Genomic DNA, 23,767 nt, shown 5'->3' with positions numbered 1-23,767 from the left:
TTTCGGTCTATGTATTCCGGTATGGCCTCTCCTGTGCCTAAAATACCTCTGTCATTCTGCCTGTTTCGTGCCATATTCTCTACCCTTAAACAGTCATTTAATAATCTAAACCTCTGTATTCCTTTTAATAACCGCAAGTTAGATTTAGATCAGGTCTATCAGCTGATAGCCTATTCCTTCAATTAATACCACACTTACGCGGTTATATGTACATTGTAGCAGTTCTAAGAAACTATACACATTTCTTGTTCAACTACTGTGGGTCATTTGTAAGTTTCCCTATTTAATGCAAAAAGGACTCTGAGGTTAGAAACCGTACCTGGTTCACCAGAGTCACAAATAGATACTCAAGCAAGTCACCTGTGCTTCGAGTCTGCTCGTCCACCCAGCCATGAGATCCATCTTCCAGACGGAATTCTCTCCCCCGAGCTATCTTGCAGGCCTCAAGCCCTCAACAAGATCTGTGCACCTTGTGCCTGGTTATCTGGTCTCTACCAGACTTAACCTTTTTTCTTGTATTTCTCTTTTCTCTTTTTCTCAGAAAAGATTTTCCTTCTGTCTGTCCCAACAGCACAGAACTTCCTCCCTACATCCAGGACCTTTCCTGTTTGGGAGGGCAGTTCCAATCAGTTATTACAACTGATCTCTTTTCTTTCAAGAAAATATTTAATTTATTCAATCATGTAGTTTATCACAGTTTTGTTTCTTTTAACATAAACAACAACTACTATATTGTCTTTTACCATAGTAAAATTCACATTTACATTTAATGGGGTCATTACACAAAATGTAAGTTCATAGAAAAGAAAACGTTCAAGGATTCAAAATTTCAGATGTACAAAGGAAAATATTCTAAAGTCGCAGTAAACAACACGTCTAACCAGCAACTCTGGCTCGAAAATACCCTTGGGAAAACACTTACCCACTCAACTGTGAACCAACCTTTGGTTCCCCCGAGCAGAGATGTCCTTGCCTAGAATCAGTAGCCCCTCTGCTTCCACATTAATGAATTTTATAAATTAATTCACAACAGATTTTTCCTCGGTAGCGTCTCGCTTTTCAAGGTTTTCCAAACCCATCAATCTAGGTTTTACTTATTTTTTCTAGTTTTCGCTCCTGCCCATTTTTCTCAATATTTTCTTTAACTAATTATTTTAAGGAACTTTACTCTAATCCACCATATTGGTTATTGTTTTCGAGATTTGGCAATCATCTCTTACTCAAGTGTTTCTTTCCCACAACATTTACATCATTATTTTTACATCCAGTACATCATGACTTTCAAATAAACTTACTAAAACTTGTTCAACGTAAAAATAGACGTTTTCACAACAATAAAAAGTTATTACATTTGGACTAATTACTCTATGGGTAGTTGGTAAAAAACATTTGGTTTCCCCACAAATTGAAACCACCTACTTAATACATATGACATAATGACAATTAATAGATATAAATATATAATTTGCATAAGAATAATACAACTTAAACTTTCCAAAAAACTAAAAGCACACCAACGAATTTCTCGTGATATTCATGACAATAACCTAACCTATTTAAAATGAGTATGATGCATATCCAATTTTATACTTCAAAAGTTTAATTTCACGAAAAAAATGAGTAATGTGTCCATCAAAAACGAAAAGATGAGTAATGTGCGAGTCAAAAATGAATTATCTAACGCAAAACAACAAATAAATAATAAAACACATTTTAAATGCGTACAGGTAAGAGAAGCAGCGAAGACTATTTGTTCCAGAAGATTGGGTTCGCTCATTTGATCAAAAGACCTGACGTGTTTCCTTTACCTTCATATGGTATACGATTTATGCGTATTACCTTAAACATAATCATGTGTGTTGCTTTTGAAATATTTTGGTTATGCGCGTAAATAATGTACAAATGAATGGGTCCCTGTAAGTGTTTTACACATTGGCGATGTCCATATATTGACATTGATATTTAATATAAGATGCTCATTCTAGAATTAATTAGAATTTTATGTTTATAAAATATTAATATAATATAATTTTTGTCCGATCTTCTTTAAGAATTAAAGAGAATCTTATATTTTAGAAATATTAATATGATATAACTTTTGTCTCACTCTCTTTAATTTTAATAAATTTTAAAATTAAATATTGTAATCGCATTACTTATATAATCTACTTTACTAATGACAATGACGAGTATGAGTGGACACCTTTACATTATTGGTCTAAAATAATATGATCCTGATCAGTCACGCTCATTAACTAGGGTTAGGGTTAATACATGTGCATGAATGCGATTCGTTATGCGGCGAAGCATTGAACACATTCCTTCGTCTGTTCCTTTTGCGGCTTAGCATTGAACACGTTCGTTCGTCTGTTCCTTTTGCGGCTTACCACAGTTACAGAGAAACAGTACAGTGGTTACCAGCAATGATTCCACTTTACTTTTCCCTCAAATCTGGACGGAAAGAAAAATCCGCCTTTAGAAGCCAGACACCTAGCTGGATTAGAGAGTTGAAGATTCGGATTTTCACTTTGGTATTTGGTCCTGACTCTTTATTTATCAAGCGCCGGGGCGGAGAGAGCAAATGGAAGATTTGCTGAGAACCCATCCATATAAATATTCATACGAGCTGTGTCCGTCTTCCTCTTCTCCCGCAGTAGTGTGTTTTCCATATTATGATGGTTATACTGATACTAATGAAGGCAATCAGATTCAAACCCCCACCAAATCAATGAAGTTTGTGGAGACCGGACCTTCTAATGATGATGATGCCGTTGCAGCAGTAATATTTGATAACCTCTCCACCAACAGGCCACATGATTACGGCCTGCTCGGAACAACTTCTTTAGTGCCTCTGGTGCAGCTTGATCAGACCGCTGCCGACGATTCATCACAGGCGAGCACGCAATGTTGGCAGAAATTCGGAGCCAAGATCACCGACCCATTTCAAACCCTAACCTGTAGCTCGCCGGTATGTTCTTTGCCGAGTTACACAAACCCTCTTTTCCCACCGACGCCGAGCCGTCGAGGAAAGAGGGCGGCTGCAAGAAGAGGAGGTCATGACAATGAGGCCAGCAAGGACTGTATTGAGAATGCTCATCTTCACAAACTGGTGGAGAGGCAGAGGCGGAGTAGGATGAAAGCGCTTTGTTCAACCTTGTTATCGGTACTCCCTGATGAATATCGCAAGGTTAGGTTTTCTTTATCTCACTCATATCAATACAAGTAATAGAAAGGAAAGAAAGGAGGCAATGGTTTTACTTGTGTTTGCCATTTTTGTAGATAAAACGTATAAATAAAAGCATTAAAATCAAAAGAAAATAGGGAATGGTTCTGCTTGTGTTTGTAAACGAAATAAAGGGGTAATGGTTCTACTTCTGTTTGTAATTTTTGTAGAGAAAATGCACATTATCGGACAAACTGCTGGAAGTCATTAAACACATTCGTCAGTTACAAAATAAGCTAATAGAGCTCGAAAAGCAAAGAGATCTGCTAAATTTATCGGTCACTGTTAAACCATTTCCTAACAGCTCCTCTATTTATAAAAACCTGCAAGCCTCCCAGGCTCGACCCTCCAATGTACGGGACAAGTTTCAGACAGTAAGGGTTAGCAAATTTGGTCTAGGTATTCAAGTTGCTGTAAATACATTCAAGAATCAGATCGCCTTCTCTTGTCTTCTAAACTTGTTAGAAGAAACCGGAGTTGAAGTTGTGAGTGCAACTGTTACTGCTATAAATGATAGGGTATTTTATAGCATTCACTCGAAGGTAATCTCTTATTGGATGACAACTCTGAATCTGCAATGCTTGTCAGGATTTTTTTTCTCGGAAAGTACTTTAACGTTTCTAATTTAACCCTGCAGCTCTTAGATTTGCGCTATTTTGATGCCGCTGTCCTACAGGGGAGAATTGATCAATTGATGAATGACAACCTTCCAAAAGTTTCAGTTACAAAGTAATATATAGTTTGCTTTCCTTGTGGCTGAGTATTTCTGTTAAAATGGCGCACGGCTTCGCGAACAAGGATGTCAGAGACGAGGTGGAAATAAAAACAGACATGAAGTTCAAATTATCAATCTTAAAACAAACTTAGTCTATGTTTAAGCACACTTTTTCCTCTATATAGGAACACAAACGTTTGCCTCTATAGTTAAAACGGTTTTCTCTGTTATCGTTCTTCATCTGTCCATATTATCTGCCTCATGAAGTGTTTACACATTGAAGTTCTGGAATGTCAGAACGGTAGAGGAATGTTTGCAAACCATTTTATGTTTGATAGTTTGTTTTGCTGAGAACTCTGTGTAGGCTAGATTTACGAGTATGAGAAAAGTTTATTGGCCCACGCATTGATGGTAAAAGGAAATTTTCAAGTCCACAAAGACAAGTGTGTAAATTGGCCAATGAGTAAATTGGCAGAATATATGAATGCTTATTTTCTGTTTGCAAACCATTTTATGTTTGGTGTTTATTTTGTTGAGAACTCTGTATACGCAAGATTTACGAGTATGAGAAAACTTTATTGGCCCATCCATTGAAGGTAAAAGGAAATTTTCAAGTCCACAAAGACAAGTGTTTAAATTGGCAAATGAATAAATTGTCAGAATATATGAATGCTTATTTCCTGCATTTTTTCTGCTTATTTTCTTATCTTCGAAGGTGTTGTCCAGTTATTCCTCATTGAAGTTATTCAGTATTTTATATTTTTATATCAATTTGTGTTCTTTGTTATTAAATATAATTCCTTTGAAAGGGAAGCAATCAAATGGTCATGGAATGATCTAGCTAATGGTTTCTTCTTGTTAAAATGGTGATGTGATATTTTTTCCTGTATTTGGATAGGTGGGGAAAATATAGATTTAAATATATCTATATTTTTTTTATTAATATACAATATTTGATTATATGAAATTGCCTTTACTAAATATAAAATTTAATATTAAATTAAAAATGTGTGATGGAATTCCTTTGAGGAAAGCATTTGTTTTTAATATGAAGTTAAAAGCCTACCCATTAAAAGACAATACTCGTTATATTTAGTTGGATTTTTCAATTCAATTTTGTTATATATATTTATAAAAGATTATAATGGCATGTAAAACTGATTTTACATAGTATTTATCAGCGCATGGGTTTATGAAGTGTCATGTATTTTAAAATTGAAATACTTATATTTAGTTTTTCCCTGTTTATATAATATGATTTTAATATAACCCGGATGTGGGTGTCATTGTGGTCCATTAAAGATGGAGTTACTCCCTGTTGGCAGATGTCCTTGCACCTGGTACTCTGGCGCAGATCCCATAAACCCACCGCATTTGAAATGAATGTTACACGGTACAAAATAATGGTCAGGCATTCGACATTGAATGCGCGCTCAGCTCGAGAGCTCGCGCAGGTTGATTTATCCATGGCTCGACTTTTGGTTTATGCCATCGCCCTCCTCGGCTCCTTCTATATCCATCTGCTTTTCTTCCCACACCCCTGCTTCGTTCTCGCCGCTTGGGAGCTCATCTCGTATATGGTTTCGGCCTAGTCCGCCTACTCTCGGCCCTATCCCATCTGGTCCTGCTTAATTCGCTTCCCAGGTCTCTCTGTTAGTTCGAAAATGGTCTGACGTCGTGGAGTTTCTCACCGTGGAGGCACCACTGGCAATCGTGGCCACGCTTCTCAATCTACCCCCCAGAATATAGTTCCACTGGCCTCATCCTCCCCATCCTCTCCACCTTCTGATCATGGCAGGCCCTTCCCGCATAATTCCTTCCAAACCACCCATTTCAAATTCCATAGTAGGCTCAATAAACCCATTATGTCAGCCAGTATTACAGTGATCCTAGCTGAGGAGGAGGATAAGCCTAGCAGCTCTGTCCATACCACTATGTCTCAGTCTCAGGACGATAGCATTCTTCAGGGAGAGGTGGCTGGCGTCGTGTTCAATGGTGACAATATGCAGGAAGAGGGGAATGCGGCTAAAGCTCCTCAGCCTCCAGTGGACTGTACACAGCAATTTGCATGCAGGTGAGCCGGAGCATCCTCCCGGTGGCATTCTGAATTTGGAAACTCCTCCAGGTGGTGGCGACATGGGAGATGAAGACAACGCGGTCGTCACGTGGACGGGCTCTCCTAGCCAGGTGGAAAGGGATGCTCTAGACTCTCAAAAACATGTTTGATGAATTTGGTACAATGCCCACTGATGGCAGTCTCTCTTCTGGTATTTTTCATCTTTCTGTTATGCTTCTCTGGATAATGGTAATTCTGTTTTGTTTCAGCTCCTGGTTTAGTAATGATACTCACCATTATAGTCCTATGAAATGTATGAGGTCATGCCTCAGAAAAGCTATTGTTTTTGTCCAATTTTGTATATGGCTATCATGGCAGAATGATTATTAGTAAAGCCATAGTCGTCGATAGTACTGTAGTGATAATCACAGCTCTGGTTCACACTTTTGTCTATAAGGGATTTGAAAAATATGTCTTAAGTTTTCTCAATCCCGGGATGGTTGTCAAAGGGGTTTTTGTGTATCAGGATATCTGGTTGAGGGATGGCTTCATCCCCCTCTGACGTCTTGATCTCTTTGTACATATATTTTTCTCTTTTTTAATAAAAGTAGCCTTTACGCAGGAAAAAAATAAAAAATAAAAATAAAAAAAAATAAAAAATAAAAAATCATTTTAATATATATATTTTTTTAAATTGAAATAATTTTTTAAATATTTTTTTTCAAATAACAAATAAATATGATGTAGTGTGTATTCTTAATAATATGTAATATTGAATTAAAGAATTAGATATTAGAAAGTTCAATTGATCACAATTTTACAAAAAAGAAATGAAATGATAATGTTTGGAATAGATACTAATAAGGTGTACTATTAAGGACGGTTTATGCTTTTAATATAGAATTAAGTAGTTAAAACTGAAAACTTTTAATGACAAAAAATTGTTGTATTAATTTCTTTTGTTGTTTCTTGTAATTATCATTTGCTATTGGAAAACGATAATGATTATTAAGTTTTTTTTTCCTTTATATGTGTTCAACATATTATTTTCAATTTTGATAAAAAAAGATAGATGTTTTATTTTGAAATTCTTAAAATTTATTAGTAAAAATAAATTTCCTGTGAATTTTTCTAACTTCAAAGAAATTGAATTTTACATCCATTTTCAAATATTTAATAATATTATTATAATTTATTTTTATCTTTTTCAATTTTTCTCTATAGATCTTAAAAATAATTTAAAAATATTTTTTTTTAATAAATTATTTTTAAAATAAGTACTATGAAGATTATCAAAATTTACATTTATATAATAAAAGTCATAAGAAAACTTCAATGTAAAATACATATGATTATTATTTTTCTATAAAATATATAAAAATATAATTATAAGTTATATTTTAGTTTTTATATTTTGATAGGTTAAATAATTCCATAGAATTAAAAATAAAAATAAATATATGCAATTAAATATCTATATATTTCAAAATAATAACTTAAGAAAATGTTATATTCATTTATATTTTTGAATATCTATTTTCAAGTTAATTTAATTCATAGCCACTTTATTTATTTATTTATATATATAATATTTCTTAATTTATGTCACTTTTTATGATATTTCATTGAGATAGTTTTAAATGGAAAATTTGAAAAATAGAATAATATTTTTTATTATTTTTCATTTATATTAATTATGGAGAATTATTTCAAAAAAGATTTAGGATTTTCATCATTATTTCAAATGGTTTTCTACATAGGTTAATATTACTCTAGAAAATAGGTTAATATTACTCTAGAAAATAGAATATTGATAGAAAGGGAATAAAAACCATGGATTAACACTAAATATTTTTATAGAAGAAAATGAAACTCACAAGCTCGAGTCACTTGGGGATTTTTGTGTTATAAAGTGTTAGTGAAAAATTGTAACAATCACGATTCAAATCCTTGTAGATATTTATTAAAAAGATGAATTCATAATGAAAGTACTTATACAAAATAAAAAAAAATGAATTAATAATGAAGATATTTATACAAAATATAAAAAATCAAATAAAAAATACATTTTAGCCTTTTGAAATGTAATAAGATTTTATGTTTTTATTATTTTTTTTTAGGTTTTTTCAATATATCATTAAAAAATCTAACGACGTTGTTGGGAAGAAAATTATTACTATTTTTAATTAAAAATAAAATTGAAGATTTAAAATTATACTTTGATTTATATATTTGTTTATAAATGCATTATTCAATAACAACGTATTCTTAATTCAAATTTCATATGGTATATAGATTAATTCTAAATTTGCATTTATTTGATTCATATAGTTACCTTAGTTCAAATTTTAAATTACTTTATAAATGTTTAATTTATGTTTAAAAATTATATGGGATGAAAAATTATATTTATTGTAATTTTTTATTTGATTTAAAATACAAAAGTATATAAAATTTGTAGTTCAATGTTAAGTTCTAATAATATCTTGATTTATGTAAGATTTCTTTATGTAAGATTTCTAAGTAAATCTTCCATAAAAACATATAAGATTAGAAAAAATTGTGGAATTTGTTAAAATATATTTTGAATTGCTTATTCCATATTTGTTTATTGACCACTATCTTAAATATTCTTATCACATAAATTAAACATTCCATATTTGTTTATTGACCACTACCTTAAATATTCTTATCACATAAATTAAACTTTAGGAGTGACATATTAAGTCGCATAACATAACAACCATTGTTACAATGTAACACCATAAGCTTCATGATGTAACCTTGCATTATTTTCATCATTATTTAATTAGGTTAGTTAATCACAAACTTGATAATGTAAATGCCATGTCTTGCAAGGAGTTAACATCATTAGAATGGCACAATAGACAAAAACATCATTGAACATCGATATACCTTGGAAAACACGTAGAGAAAAACTAGCAAATATTTAATTTTATTAAACTCTTGTGAGGTTGTTCACCCCTCACTCAATGATGGTAAGGGAGTCCATCCCTTGAACATTTCCATAAAATATTACAAAGAATTATCATCTTACATAAAACATAACTAGCTAGAAGCTATTATATTTAATCGTCATATGATCTACCCATAATTCCTCGAACATTATATCTTTGTGACCTGGTTCTTCTCTGTAGTTGAAATTCCTTCAATCTTCATCGACCACAAGTTCTTTTTATACCATAACATTAAACGTAATCTATCATTTGCATAAGTCATTATCCTTCCCTTCCATTACTACCAATGAAAAACTTTTTGTAACATGTCACTCGTAATTTTTGTATTATTACTATTATTATTATCTAACTCGTCATTTGATTACATTTATCTTAACATTAAAATGCATGCTTAAAAAAAGAGCCATGGGTTACATTCGTATCAAGGGTTTGCACTAACACTTAACCTTAGTAATTCAACTTTGTAGCGAATCAACCTTTACCTATAGTTTCCAAGAGTGTTACATGTCACTAGTGGAGGGTTCTCGAACCTTTGTAATCCACTTCCATGTGGCAAGGATCTAGTATAGGGATTGCAAAGGTTGTGATTGATGACCCCAAAGGGTTAGCGAACAATCCTACGAATCAAGATGCACAAGGCAGTTTGAGTAACCACCAATGCTCTCTAGTCAACAACATTCTATTCCTCATTTTCATTTTCGTAGTTCGTCATAGGGCCTCTCCAATTCTAAAATTAGGGTTGATTTTTGGTAGAAATTACTTGCCATTTTCTTCTTAAAAGGGTTTGGAAATTGATGGTTGTATGTAGTAACCTTTCTAGGTAAATGTCTCTCCTCAACATCATTAAGGTTACTGATATTGAGAGTTTCCCATCTATCCTCCCTACAAGTCAATCGTTTAGCTAAGTGAGTAACAAAGAAGGTGGATTATAGTGGAACCAGGTTTCAAGGACTATAGATCTCAGGAGAGGAGGTCAGACTTTGTTAGAGGTAACTTCTCTATTAATGTGTTTAATTTTATTTTGGGTGTCTTTTAGTTGCTATTTCCTTTAATTATAGTCATAATCAACGTGGCTTGCTTCTAGGCACCCCAGAAAACTCGTCTTCACTTCGAATTTTCGATGACCCTGGGCGGCTACATGACTCACCCCTGTCGCCATTATTCAAGGTGCAATTATTCCTCTCTTGTTATATAAGAGTATCTGTTGTTTCTATTTAAGGTGCTACCCATGGTGGTTGGACCCTAAGGTTTCCATGGGTTTCAGTTAAATCAAGAAAAGACTTGTTTTGATTTAATGGCTGACTACAATCGAATGGCCATGGTAAATACCAGGCTCTGTAGTGTGTATATTTTTGTTTTGGATAATTTTTATGACGTTGGCCCCTAGTTTTGACCGCTACACTCCAGAGGATAGCTGCATCAATTTTGGTATCTTATAAAATTAATTGTTTACCCTGATTAAATGACACGTACCCCGAGCTTTGGAATTGGGTTATCACTATGCTTACCTTTTTATTTTGTCATAATTATGAAAAAATTTCCCTTCTTGGCTGTCGTATTTATTGACTCTAATAATGTGTGGCTTCTTGCCATATGTAGGTTGACTTGTCATTACTTATTGTTAAGTGTACTTGTATTTTAAATTTTCTGTCGTAAAATTTATTTTCATATGTGTTTTGTATATTAAGGAATTATAAATTTATCTCGTTTGAATGTGTAGATATGGTAAAGAAAAAGATAGTCCCTTCTTGTAGGGTTGTTGTCGATATTGATACTCATGTTATATATGTCTAGCAATATACCTTTAATTTCTTTCAGTTATTTTACTATGATAGGTACAAAAGAGGTCCCCAACAACTGTTACTTCTCTAATGATTCTTTGATGAAGACCCTTTTCTAGAAATATATTATAAAATATGATAGGGAAGCTTTGAAGTGTCCAATAAATGCTAAAATCAAAGAATCTTAAATCATTTACAGAGATTTATTTTCCTAAATTTCTGTAGTGCATCATTTACCGTCTAAGTTATATCTCATTTATGTCATTGATTTCTTTCTTGATTTGGATATGTCTGAAAATGAAGGTTGTTTTCTGATATGACCAGTTTGCAATTATGTAGAAATAATTTAATTTAATTTCCAGTGTTCCTGTACATAGTGATATTCCTCATAAGAAGGATTCTCTTTATTATACAACTCCTTAATGGAGTAAAGAATCTTTCTTACTTTAGTTTCTTGTAAAGTAAGGGATTGACTAAGGCTGCTAGAGTTCTAGCTTGACCTTGGGCTAACACCAAATGATACAGTTTGATGAATAGACTACATGTCTTAACTAACTACTAATCCGTTTACTTTCTTTTTCATTGAATTCACCTGACTTTTTTTCTTTATCTGTTCATTGTAAATAAGAATGAGATTGAACCCAGACTATCGACTATATCGACCGATTTAGGGTCTAACCCAGTAACAAGTAATCCGAGAAATTTTCTTTCAATGTTCCACCTCCTTCTATAATTTAGTTTCTTAATTCCACACTAAAGACAATTCACACACTTAACCAAAAAAATTCACTTGTACAAAATAAAGTATTGATCTTCCACATAATTTTCCAGATTATTCATTCAAAAATATTAAAACATTACAAAGTTTTATCAATGACAGGACATAAAATGGTTTTGTGAAGTCACTTATGAAAGGAAAAGTATGGTACTTATTTGTTATTTTTGTTAGTTTCCCCTTAGCCACAAAGCCAGAAAAAAGATATGCTCCTCCCAATGAGTGAGATCAGTTACTAGTCCATCTTACCTTGAGCCAACTTCATACCTTGTGGATTAGAATAGATTTATGCCCATTTCTTGTCCCAATATAGTCCTAACTAGACATAGCCTGAACAATGTCAATACAAGAGCCAAAAAACACTTGAACTCTACTCACTCCACCAGCTCAAAAATTCATTAAAGAATAGTAGCTCCTCATTCAATTTGCAGTTCTTCTATCTCCTTGGTAGCCATGGGTTCATTACCCCTTTTGGCCTTTCTCCTTTTTCCTTTTAAAGGATATCCCCTTCCTCATGAATAGTTTGGGAAGGTAACTACCTTGCTAGTACCTATTCCAACATCCTCCAGGTGCTAGCCCTCTACGCATAACTTTTCTAATGTGGCTTATTATGACTTAGCTACATTTATTATATTGTGACATGAACTTGTGTGCATAAATGTTTTATTAACAAGAACATATCTTTAACGAAGTTAACTCATTATTACCAGTAATAAAAGTAGAACCATAAAGATATGTCTTAAAGTTTCACTAGGGGATGTTACATCTCCCCACCCCGCCGCCTGAGTGAAACACCTTCCCGACGTTTCTTAGTTCCTTAGAACAAATTGGGTTAAGATTTTTTCATAAGTTTCTCATATTCGCAATTTTCCACTTCCGAATTGAAGTGCCTCCACTACACTTTAACACATGTGATGTCTCGCTTCTGCAACATTACTTCTCTCTGATATAGTATGCATAGCGGGTCAACCAAAAATTTTTCGTTTGGTTCGACTTGGTCGTAGTTAGAAAGGCCATTATTAATTATTCCTTAAATAATCATTAGTAACTTACACATATACATTGTAGTTATCAGTTACTTACTTGTATATCTTTCCAACGAATTGTATGTCTAGGATCATAGATATACTTTTTCAACAGTGAAACATGAAACACATTGTGCACTTGAATGTGGCTAGGTAAGGCTAACTAGTAAGCTATGGACCTAATGAGGGAAAGAATCTGAAAAGGGCCAAAAAAATGGGGGCCTAGATTTGTACAACCTACCCATCACAAGGTGTTCTTCTTGGGTTTAACCCGAACAAATACATGATATCCCACTTGGAATTATAAGTGGTTCCACCTTTGATCTACATGGGATTTCTGTCTATTCTATGGAGCTTGCAAATTCATCCTTACTTTCCTCACCATACTGTCTATTTCCTTCAACATATTAGGTCCTAACGTAATTTTGTCTTTAACACCTCTCCAATTAAAAGGTTTTTTGCATCTGTAACCATATAATATTTTGAATGGACTCATTTTTTAGGACACATGGTAGTTGTTATTGTATGAAAATTATAGCAAATGCAGGTAGTTCTCCCATTTATTCGGTTGTTGCATTACTTAAATTCACAACATATCCTCCAAAATTTGATTTACTCTCTTAGTTTGTTTGCTTGTTTGAGGTTGGTAAGTGGTTCTAAATTGTACCAACATGCCTAATCCAGTAGAAAAGGCCTTCCAAAAGGTAGACATGAACTTTGTATCTGAGTCTGATAATACTATTTTAGGCAAGCCATGTAGTCAACAAATTTCTCTCATAAAGATATAAACAAGCTGATATGTCTTGTAGGTAGATTTCATTGGTATAAAATATGTGGTATTGCTTAATTTTTCCACTACAAACATTATGGAAACATTTTGTGATCTAGATTTAGGTAGACTAGTAATAAGGTACAATGTAATAACCTTCCATTGCCATTCAAGAATGGATAATTCATACAATAACCCTATACGATGTTGATGCTTAGCCTTTGTCTATTGGAATTCTACTCATTTCTCTATATATTCCACCACTTCATATTTCATACCCTGCAAAAAATAATATTTTCTCAAAGCAGTGACTAAAGTTTGATACCCAGGATGAGTGACATAAGGGCTCTTGTGGCTTTCATTAAATACTATTTATTTCAAACTTTCCTCTTTAGGAATGTAAAGTCTACCCCTAAAAATTAGCTCATCATTTTCTATAAAATTGATACTTAAGATTTGTTAGGTTTACATCTTCAATATGTTATATAAAATTAGTTTTAACTTGGTTGAATGTAATTTCATATAAAAAATGTGACTTTGTTCTTCAAGCATCAACTAATTTATTCTCCCTACCCTTCAAGCGTTTAATGTCAAAGATAAATTAACTCAAAAAAGCAGCCAATCTTGCTTGTCACATATTTAGGGTGGGTTGATTAAAATAACTTGTTAAGATATTGTGGTCAATCATATATATGAACTTCTTTTCTAGTAGATGATACCACCACATTTTCAAGGCATGAACCATTGTTGTCAATTCCATATCATAAGAAGAATATTTTTTATCATGTTCTTTGAGTTTTCAAGACTCATAGACCACTACTTTGCCTTCTTGTATTAAGACTCCTCTGACCCCTTCGTTACATGCATCTATACACAACATAAATTATTTCTCTCAATAAACAATCCTTAAGATGGGAGTTGTGGTAAGAAGATGTTTCAACTGATCAAAGTTGTTTTGACATTTAATTGTCCATTGGAAAGATTTCCCTTTCTTCTATAAAGAGGTGAGAGGGTATGTTACTTGGGAAAATCCTTCAATGAACCAATGGTAGTAGGTAGCTAGCCCAAAAAAGGACTTGATATCTTCCACATTCTTGGGAGAAAACCATTCCGAAATCGTCTTGATCTTTCATGGGTCCACGACTATTCCTTCTTGAGAAATGATGTGTCCCAAATACTGAATTCGGTCCTTATAAAATTCACATTTTTTATACTTGCTGTACAACTCGTGTTCTCGGAAGGTTTGCAGTACTACCTCTAGATTCCTTTTATGTTCTTCCATATTTTAGACTAAATAATAATATCGTTAATAAATATTAATACAAATTTATTATGGTATTTCTAAAAGATGTTATTAATAAAACACATAAATGTCATGGGGACGTTAGTAAGACCGAAAGGTAAGACAACAAATGCATAGTGTCGATAACTGATCCTAAAATTAGTCTTATATATACCCTCCTCCTTCATTCAAATCTGATGATACCCAGATTGTAGGTCAATTTTTGAAAATATTGTAGCTCCTTTTACTTGATCAAGCAAATCATCGATCATGGGTAAAAGGTATTTATTCCTGACTATTAGTTTACTGAATTTCCTATATTCAATGGAAATTCACATGGTACCATCCCTTTTCCTGACAAATAATACAAGAGCTCTGCAAGTTGACATGCTTGGAATGATATATTTCTTATCCAACAGCTCCTTCAGTTGCATTTTTAGCTCAGTAAGCTCTAAAATACTCATGCGATAGGGTGCTACGGACACTATAGTAGCTCTTAGAATTAATTAAATAATAAATTATATATCTTGTTTAGGCAGAAGACTCGAGATCTCTTTCAAAAATACATCCATAAAATCTTGTACAATCGGTAAGTTTTCTAAAGTGGTGTTGTTTTCATTAGAGTTAGTGTACCCAACTTGTACTTCATAAATATGACACTCTTTCCTAATGAATTTTTCTAATTGGGAAGCTGTAATTGGCCTTAGTTTAAGGGGTCTTGTAATTCCTTGAATTTATCACTTGATTCCTTCTTCACCAAGGAAGCTAATAGTTTTTTGTTTACAATATACCATATACCAATCTTTTTCTAGTGAATCCATCCCCAATAGCACATCATAGGATCCTAAAGGTAATATATTCAATTTTGTTGTTATTGGTTGGTTTGCCAACTTGAAAGAACAATTACTTATATTATCCATAACTATACTTTTGGATCCTATAGCTAACTGAACCATCGAAGAGTTCCTAAATTTTTTGAGCTTGCAATCGACAGGTTTCAACTATCTTATGACTTATATAACCTAAAGAAGCTCTAGGGTCAATCAAAATAGACACATATTGGTACATTGCTTGATAGTCTTCCAAAGTTACATTAATGTTTGGAAGACTTCTTGCAACTTCCCCCTCTTTATATGCCTCTTGAGGTGTTTTTCATGTTTTGTTGTTCTTCGGTAGGGGAAATTTTTAATATAATGAGGTTCCCCACATCCCCAACATTGTAGTGGGAGTCTTTTGTATGGATCAAACTTTGGTTTTCTTTTCTGCTCAACCACCTTTGATTCATTCTAGGAATTCACTTTCTTCTGCCCCTTGTCTGAGCATCTATTCTATGGATTTTTAGATGAACCCTTGGAATTCACAAAGTTTCATCCTTTCATGTTATCACGATTCTTTTCCCCTTTCTTATCTGTCTACTTCTTTCTTCCACCTCCTTTTCATTTCATGCATTGATAACAGATTCACGCTTTACATATCACATCATCCATAGTCTTAGGATTGTCGAACTCTAAGCGATCCTTCATAAACGTGGGAAGACTTCTTATGAATATTTGTACCTTCAATTTTTCTTCATGTATATGTGGAATGTATCTCAATAAAGAGTTAAACTTGTTTATATATTCATCCATCGTCAATTTTCCCAACCGAATATCATGAAACTCTCTATCTTTATCATCATAAAAACGATCACTTAAGTACTGCTGGAATTTCTCTCAAGTAAGTTCTTGCTTGTCCATTCCATAAAATTCCTTTACCTCTTCCAACCATAATGTTGCCTTTCCTTTCAATTGATAAATTGTCTAGCAAGCTCTTAAATTATCAATGTCCATAAATTTGAAAATATTTGTTGATATTAACTAGCCATGCTTCAATAGACTCCTTGGATTCCACACCAAACGTTGGGAATTTAATCCTTTTTAAACTTCCCTTGTAATTCTGTTTTTTGTCTCTTGGTTCCATTATATGCCTTGTCTTGGGAGGTGTTACTCGATCCTTGTTTTTGAGACTCTGATCCTTCGCCTTGTTCGGATTCTTGGGTAATACTTCTTTCAATATTCTCTTTCATTGGTGGGACTTTGCTCGGTTGCTATTATCAGTGTTGGAACCACATTTCTTTGATTTTTCCAGACTGCCAAGCTTTTGATAATTTTCTCCTCATATTTCATGAACTGTTCATTATTTTCTCTCGATTTTGCCACTTATGTTTGTACTTGTTACACAATTTCCATGAGCATGGTAGTGACAGTCAGATTTTCTTCCCTCACTTCAGCCCGCATTTCTAGGTTTGGTCCTTGCATTCTGATCACACTAGGTCCAATAGGGACTCCAATAGATGTTGTAGGCATCCTGACATTCCCTTGTCTCATATCTTCCTCTCTGTAACATAAACACAATTTTGTTAATACCACTGCAGTTCAATTTTTTTATTATCTATGTATACATACATTTGTCTAGGCTAAAGTGTTGTACTCTGGCCTCTAATACCACTTTTAACATGCCACCTGTAAAAAAATTTCTTATGGTTGCCATGTCACACTTGATATCATGATTAGAAAAAAAGTTAATCAATAATTAATATTTATTAGTGATGTTTCAAACATCATTTCCTATGCATGAATAGATTGTAAATAAATTATCGATACATGTCTTTTCTAAAGACACTACACATGCATTAATTAAAAGTGCATAAGTACCCAAACATATTTGTTTACCCGTAAATGTATATATTTATAAACAATGCCTAACAATTCAAATTCCCACATGCATAAGGTAAATTGCATACAAATTATCAAAACATGCTCATATATCCACTCTTCAAGTGCATTATAAGCACACGGGTAAATACATTTGACCTCCACAAACTAGAGTACTGTAATATTAAAATATTCATCATGGTTATCATGGTAATATTCAAAGTATTTCCATAGTTGTCACTATCTCTTCGCACAAGAAGAGGGGAAAAGATTCTAAAAGATATACATCATAACTACTAAATTTTTTTTTACACAAGAACACATTCCTTCCAAATGGAAAAGCACCACATCTACCTATATTCTTTTAAAGGAAACTAACAAGTTAGTTATGATTTTGTTCCGGCAATTACATAAACTTTATCAAAAGAAACTAGCCCCTCAACTATTACTTTTGGTGCATGTAGAAGAAGGCTAACACAATGTATATTGTTTCTATGCATGAAAATGCATATGGTTTTCCACATGAATATTTTCAAAAGAAAGATTAACACGTTATTAACATCCAAATAGATGTTTTCTTTTCCAATAATCTAATACAATAATGCATGAAAAAATGTCTCTTTTCAACAAATATAATGCAATGGCTATTCTTCATTCATACAACTACATATTTTTTTTTCCCAAAAGAAAAATAATATTTTAGCTATTATAAAGCTATCACCAGAATTTTTCTTTTCTATATGCAATATATATTGGTTTTCCAAAAAATCTAACAAAATAAATATATATATATATAGATATATTATATATATATTTCTTTTCCATAGAAATAACACAATAATATATTTCTTCCCTACATGCAAATTAACATATTCATTTCAGGAAATCAAATATAATATATATTCCTAGTCACATAAACACATGTTATCTTTAAGAGTTGATTGTTTCTGTTTAGAAATCTAATGCATAAGCATCATACGAGTGTAATCTTTGTATTGATAAAATAATTTAGTTTCTCTGTATTTTCATAAGAAAACTTAACATGCATTCTTTTTCATGCAAGATATCATCACTTGTTAAATATTTTGTATAAACGGTTCATATGCATTCTTTTCTTAAGAGAACATTCTTACTTATCTTGTTATATTCGTGAACTAAGTAAATCCTTTTAAAAACACACATATCCCTGCAATAGTTTTAAGGCATACGAACTTTGCGATATTTTACACAGAAATTATCGGAATATACTTCTCTTCCGCACAATAGAGAATTCATTTTAAAGAACATTAACATGATTAGGTATGCCTTTTTGTGCATAGGAACAAAGAAACTTTCCTAGAATTTAACTTATATTTTTCAGTTGTATGACCGACGAGGCATCCAAAATCGATTCCCTTCGAAATGAATTTGGAAACAGCCATGTAACATCCCTCGAATTTATTCATGGCCTCTACAACGAAACCTCTATCGTAGGACAAAATAATTCCAACACTTCATTCCATCAAAAAACTAACAATTATGCGTTCACTGTGTCATATACTATCTAAATTTGTTATGGCTCATTGTGGAATACACACGGTGACTAAAGTTAATCCCTACCACACCACTCATAACCACCATTCTAATTTAGATTTATAAAGACAGCCTTTTCTGAATCAATTTCCATGCCTCATCAATTATGAAGAACCTTTGGCATTTCCTGTAAAAACTATCCCCAGAAATAATTTACCAAATATATGCTACATAAATGTTTAAGTTCAAAATATGATTTGGTTGTCCGATGGATATCTCTATCCATGAATATGAAGGTTATGTACAATATATTTACCTCTAAGTTTGAAGATAGAAGATGGGAGAGTATAAACATAGACCCAAACAGAGCAGTACAAAAATCCAAATTCCCACTACCTTCCCCCTTACTTTATTCGAGAGGACCTATACTTAATCTTAGCCTCCCTTGCCCAAAATAAAAACTTGATCCACGGAATAAAGAGTGAAAAGGAGTGAAAAGGTTGCTATCAAGAATCGTTTACTTTTAATATATTTTTTATATTCACTATATATAATAAATTAATAATGTTTTTATTCATGTAGCTATATGAATTTCTTACAGGAGTTTTTACGGTAGTTTACGGTAGGGATATTACAATCCATGTTGCATATACTAATGCATGTCAAATTTTGGAGATTTAGAGAATAAATATGTTGCAAGAATGGTAGCTGAAGCCTCTATTTTGTATAATTCCATATTGAAAGTCAAATTTTACTTGCTGTTGTTGAAGAAGCTTCAATCCCCAATATTTTTGTGGATAAAGAATATTTTGATAATGATTTTTTTTTATTTTTATCTTTTTCTAAATAAAGGGTTATTTTTATTTTTAATATTTTATCTTTTTTCAAATAAAGAGTTAACATGCAGATTTAATGGATTTTTCTAGGACTTAATTTTGGGGAAATGTTGTCTTAGGTTTGGAGCCTTGGACTCTCACTTTTGATATAGTATCAACATATATTTCCTCAACACTTTTTCAAGTTAGGCCTCTAAATCTTCCCTCACATTCTTGGAATCTCTCAATACTATCCTCTATTGGAAATGCATTAGGCAAGTTTTAATATTGCATTACAATAGGAACAATTCTTTATAAACTACTTATGCATGGAGTTATGCCGAGATGGAGGGTTTTCCTGTTAAAATTAATTTGCCAACTCCATATTATGTGTGGAATCAAAAGATTGATTACAAAAATGCATCTTTTCATTAAAGAGTGTGTTATGAAAGTGGATACTTATTCAAAAACTGCACAAAGCATTTGTAGAACAACAATGCATGGGAAAATAAAAGGAAATCTATATGACAGGAGGGAACAAATATGATATGGTATATAAAGTAAAATAATATTAAGATGAAGGAGAAGAAAATAAAAGTAATAAATAAAATATTAATAAAAAGGACTCTTTCAATAAATCAACGTAAGAAACAAGTGTGTGGAGACCCATTGGATTAAAAAAACAAAGAACAAGTTTCAGTGAAATATGAACATTCCCCTAAATACCCAAGGAAAATTTCTAAAAAATCCATTTCTTAGGTTGATTCGGCAGATAAGGAAGATGTGAAAAATAAAAAGGTTAATGTATTGAAGGTTCATAGGAGGATTAATACGGGAAAAAAAATAAAATATTTCAGCAAGGGCAACCAAAATTTATTCTAAATTAAAGTAGTAAAAAATGGAGTATAAATGCATATTAATTTTAGGAGTTATTTAAAAAATAATTAGTTTAATTTAGTGTTAAATTTTGTTGTTTCAGAAAAATACCATTTGAGGTTTTGGATTGAGCTTTTGTGATCAATTTCAAACCAACAAATAATATTTGCATTATTGAAGAAATTTAATGACAATGGGATAGATCTCAACTCTATTTTTTAATAAAATTATGATACTTGTGTTTTAATATATATATATATATATATATATATATATATATATATATATATATGATGTATATAAATAATCATGATTATGATAATTTTAGAAAAATTATAAGTATGATAATACCTTATTGAAAAATGCCTAATTTTGTTGAATTAAGAAGTTCTCTCTAACCTAATATGGAAGAGATGTCAAAATTCCTTGTGCTGTAAAATTTTTGACTCCGTCAAATTACATAAAAAGTAATAATTAAATTAAATTAAAAGATAAAATAAAATAAAAAGCTAAAGTTAATAATTATATTAAAATTTAGCTAAAATACTCAATTTACCTTTTAAGGTGGCTGGTTTTTATAGAAGAAGAATTTTCCCACAATCTTAACCCATTGTTTTTAGTGTATTTTTCTCTAATATAGCCTATTTAAAATTATCAAATTCCAATTAATTTTCCTTTATTTCCAAAGAATTTTCTCACAATCTTAAACCATTGTTTTTTCTTGGTATTTTTCTCTAATATAACTTATTTAAAGTTATCAAAATCCAATTAATTTCCCTTTTTTTCCAAAAAGGAAGATTTGGTTAAAGCTTTAGTGCTATTTATATCCACTCTATGCTATAAAAGAGTTGTAATATCTCCTAGTAAAACTTGCAAATATTTATGTACTCTAGGTGAAAGGGAAATTTTGTTGTGTGTGGGCCATGTAAAAGGCCAAATATCTATGTGATGTATTATTTTATTTTTTAATAAATAAAATATAAAACATAAATGGTTATGTAGATTATAAAGTAATTCAAAGAAAAATTCATGTCTTGATACCTAGAAGTAGTTACGGGCTAGGCAGTTACTTGCCCAAACTCCTTTCACACAAAAAAATTGGGAAAAAACCAAGAGGGTAACAATAAAGAACCCGAGGCAAAAACGAGAGAGGAGACATTTCAGAGGCTCTCGCAAGATATTGTCATCCTAAAATTATTGAGCTGATTAAGTGAGCGTAATTTCTGGATTGCAGGCTAAGTTTAGTGGGGACAAGATAACTACGGTGTGAAAGTGTGATCTTTTTGGTTGTGAGGAGAATTCAGTACCCTGATTTTTTTGGTTGACAATAATACACCAAATAGTGTTGTTGAACTCTGTAATTTTGTTTGGTTTAATGGCTGAATGCTCAAAAAGAAGGATGATAATTTTCCTTATTTAACATAAGGATGATAATTTTCCTTATTTAAATTTAATAGTGAGTTTATTTTTAAAGTGTTTATATAAATAAAATAATTGCATTTTCAGATAGGAAAGTAGACCCTAAAATTATCATGCTTCCATTATCACTGGAAAATATGAAAATAAAGGAAATGATAGAACCAATATTGTAGAAAGAGGAATCTATACCCTACGGAAGGTAGATGAATAATAAAAATGGTGTTGACATTAATAGTATAAGTAACCTTCAGGTTATATTCAATATGTCGTTGACATTAATAGCATAAGTAAACTTCAGGTTATATTTTTGGTCCAAGTCAGTATTAGTAGCCTCAATCACTTTTTTACTAGGTGTATTTTTCTACCTAAGGAAAGAAAATTCAAGATAACCACCGGATGGATACCATAGTCGAACAGCGAAAAATAATGTTGCAGAGACCATAATATTGTATGTTTAAGCATATAAAGTATATATTTGACCCAACATAAACCCTAATGCAAGAGTTAAAATAGATACCAGAAATATATACTGTAACTAAAAGAATATTGTCAACACATGCGTAAAATGAATATAATTTGTATAATCAGTTACAATGGTTACGATGAAATTTTGTAAAGAAAAAAATATGCAAATAATTCAAACGCTTTTTGGTTAGGGCCTCGGGCCGAGCCAACGTGGTCATCCGACCAAGCCACAGTCCCACAATTCCTATGTGCATTTAGAATAGAAACATTTTCATCTTAATGCATACAATTAGAAGCTAGGTGAAATAAGTAAAAACATATTTATTGCGGAACATTTAACACAACACGAAATAATATTTCCAACAACGTAAGTTACCAACACTAGCATAAACAAAATGTAACATATATAATAATAAAACCCTTTGTCCATTTAACTGTTGCCCATGTCTATGTTACTAAACCCCAAGGGTTTCAAAACCATACACATAAGTTGACTAGACGGTATGCAAAAGAGAAACAAGTACACAGAATTGCACTCGGAGCTGAAAGAGGGCTAGGCTACTAACTATTCAACAAGGGAGCCATTATCGTAGCGGTAGTCCCTGCTGGGGTTGACAAACTCCAGTTCTTAGCCTTCCAGGCCATTGATCCAATAACAGCTTCCAGCTTGATCCAATAACAGCTTCCAGCTTGTAGAATGTAGTCCAACTCGAGGTTTCAAATTTAAGTTTCTAAGGCAAGAGCCGTCTTTCCAATTTCTACTTTCTCCTTCACCATTTCTACTTTCTCCTTCACCTTTGAAGTTATGGTCACCGCGTCTTCCCAGGAGTTCGCCCTCGACTCTCTTGCGGCTGCCTCCATCGTTGCCTCCAACGCCATGCGCTTCACGATCCGTCTTCCAAGAATCCGTTCAAACCTTTGTTTTTCGAGGATGGTATATTTCTGGTCTTTCCTTTTATTAAACGGACTTCCTCAAATATGTCTCAAAAGTGTGATAGTCTTTCTTTTTAATTGTCCTGAAATCTTCTGAAAATGGGATATTCTGACTGATGCAGAGAGAAATATTAATATTTGTGTGAGAGTGTTAACTATCATTATTGGAGCATGATTGTAGGATATTACCTTCCATAGTTTGCTACAACAATTTTACATCACCAAAAGTCCTCCCATGGGTCTTTCATTAATTTCAAAGGAATAATGGTGAGTTGAAAATAAAATTAATCAATCTAAAAAAATAGTTTTAGTTCAGACACAGAATGCATTTGAGGCAAAAAAATTGTTTCTTCTCAAACTCTCGTATTAAAAGAATGCATATGAAAAAAAAAAAGAAAATCTTCTCAAGCTCTTTTATGAAAACGAGGGTTTGCTACATATTGATTAGCT

At 32.4% G+C, this 23,767-nt stretch overlaps 1 protein-coding gene across 3 annotated transcripts; it reads left to right on the top strand.

The window, feature by feature from the left end:
- The first annotated feature begins 2,519 nt into the window (after positions 1-2,519).
- LOC149160038 (transcription factor bHLH125-like) lies at positions 2,520-6,553 on the top strand. Of its 3 annotated transcripts, none has more exons than XM_089436601.1 (3): positions 2,525-3,187; positions 3,562-3,765; positions 3,861-4,142. In XM_089436601.1, exons 1-3 carry the CDS (start codon positions 2,582-2,584, stop codon positions 3,954-3,956), a joined length of 906 nt encoding a protein of 301 aa, XP_089292727.1. In that variant the 5' UTR covers positions 2,525-2,581; the 3' UTR covers positions 3,957-4,142. The 3 variants fall into 3 exon arrangements, with proteins under 3 accessions (XP_089292728.1, XP_089292727.1, XP_089292726.1); XM_089436600.1 differs by having other exon boundaries at positions 2,527-3,187; positions 3,394-3,765; XM_089436602.1 differs by lacking the exons at positions 3,562-3,765; positions 3,861-4,142 and adding an exon at positions 5,264-6,553 and having other exon boundaries at positions 2,520-3,187.
- Positions 6,554-23,767: the final 17,214 nt, after the last annotated feature.

This window comes from Pinus tabuliformis, chromosome 5_2 (genome assembly GCF_031772625.1).
Source record: "Pinus tabuliformis cultivar Carrire ecotype Pingquan chromosome 5_2, CPIR1, whole genome shotgun sequence".
Lineage (NCBI taxonomy): Eukaryota > Viridiplantae > Streptophyta > Pinopsida > Pinales > Pinaceae > Pinus > Pinus tabuliformis.
Note: the sequence above shows the minus strand (reverse complement) of the source record. Positions and strands in the feature narration are given on the sequence as shown.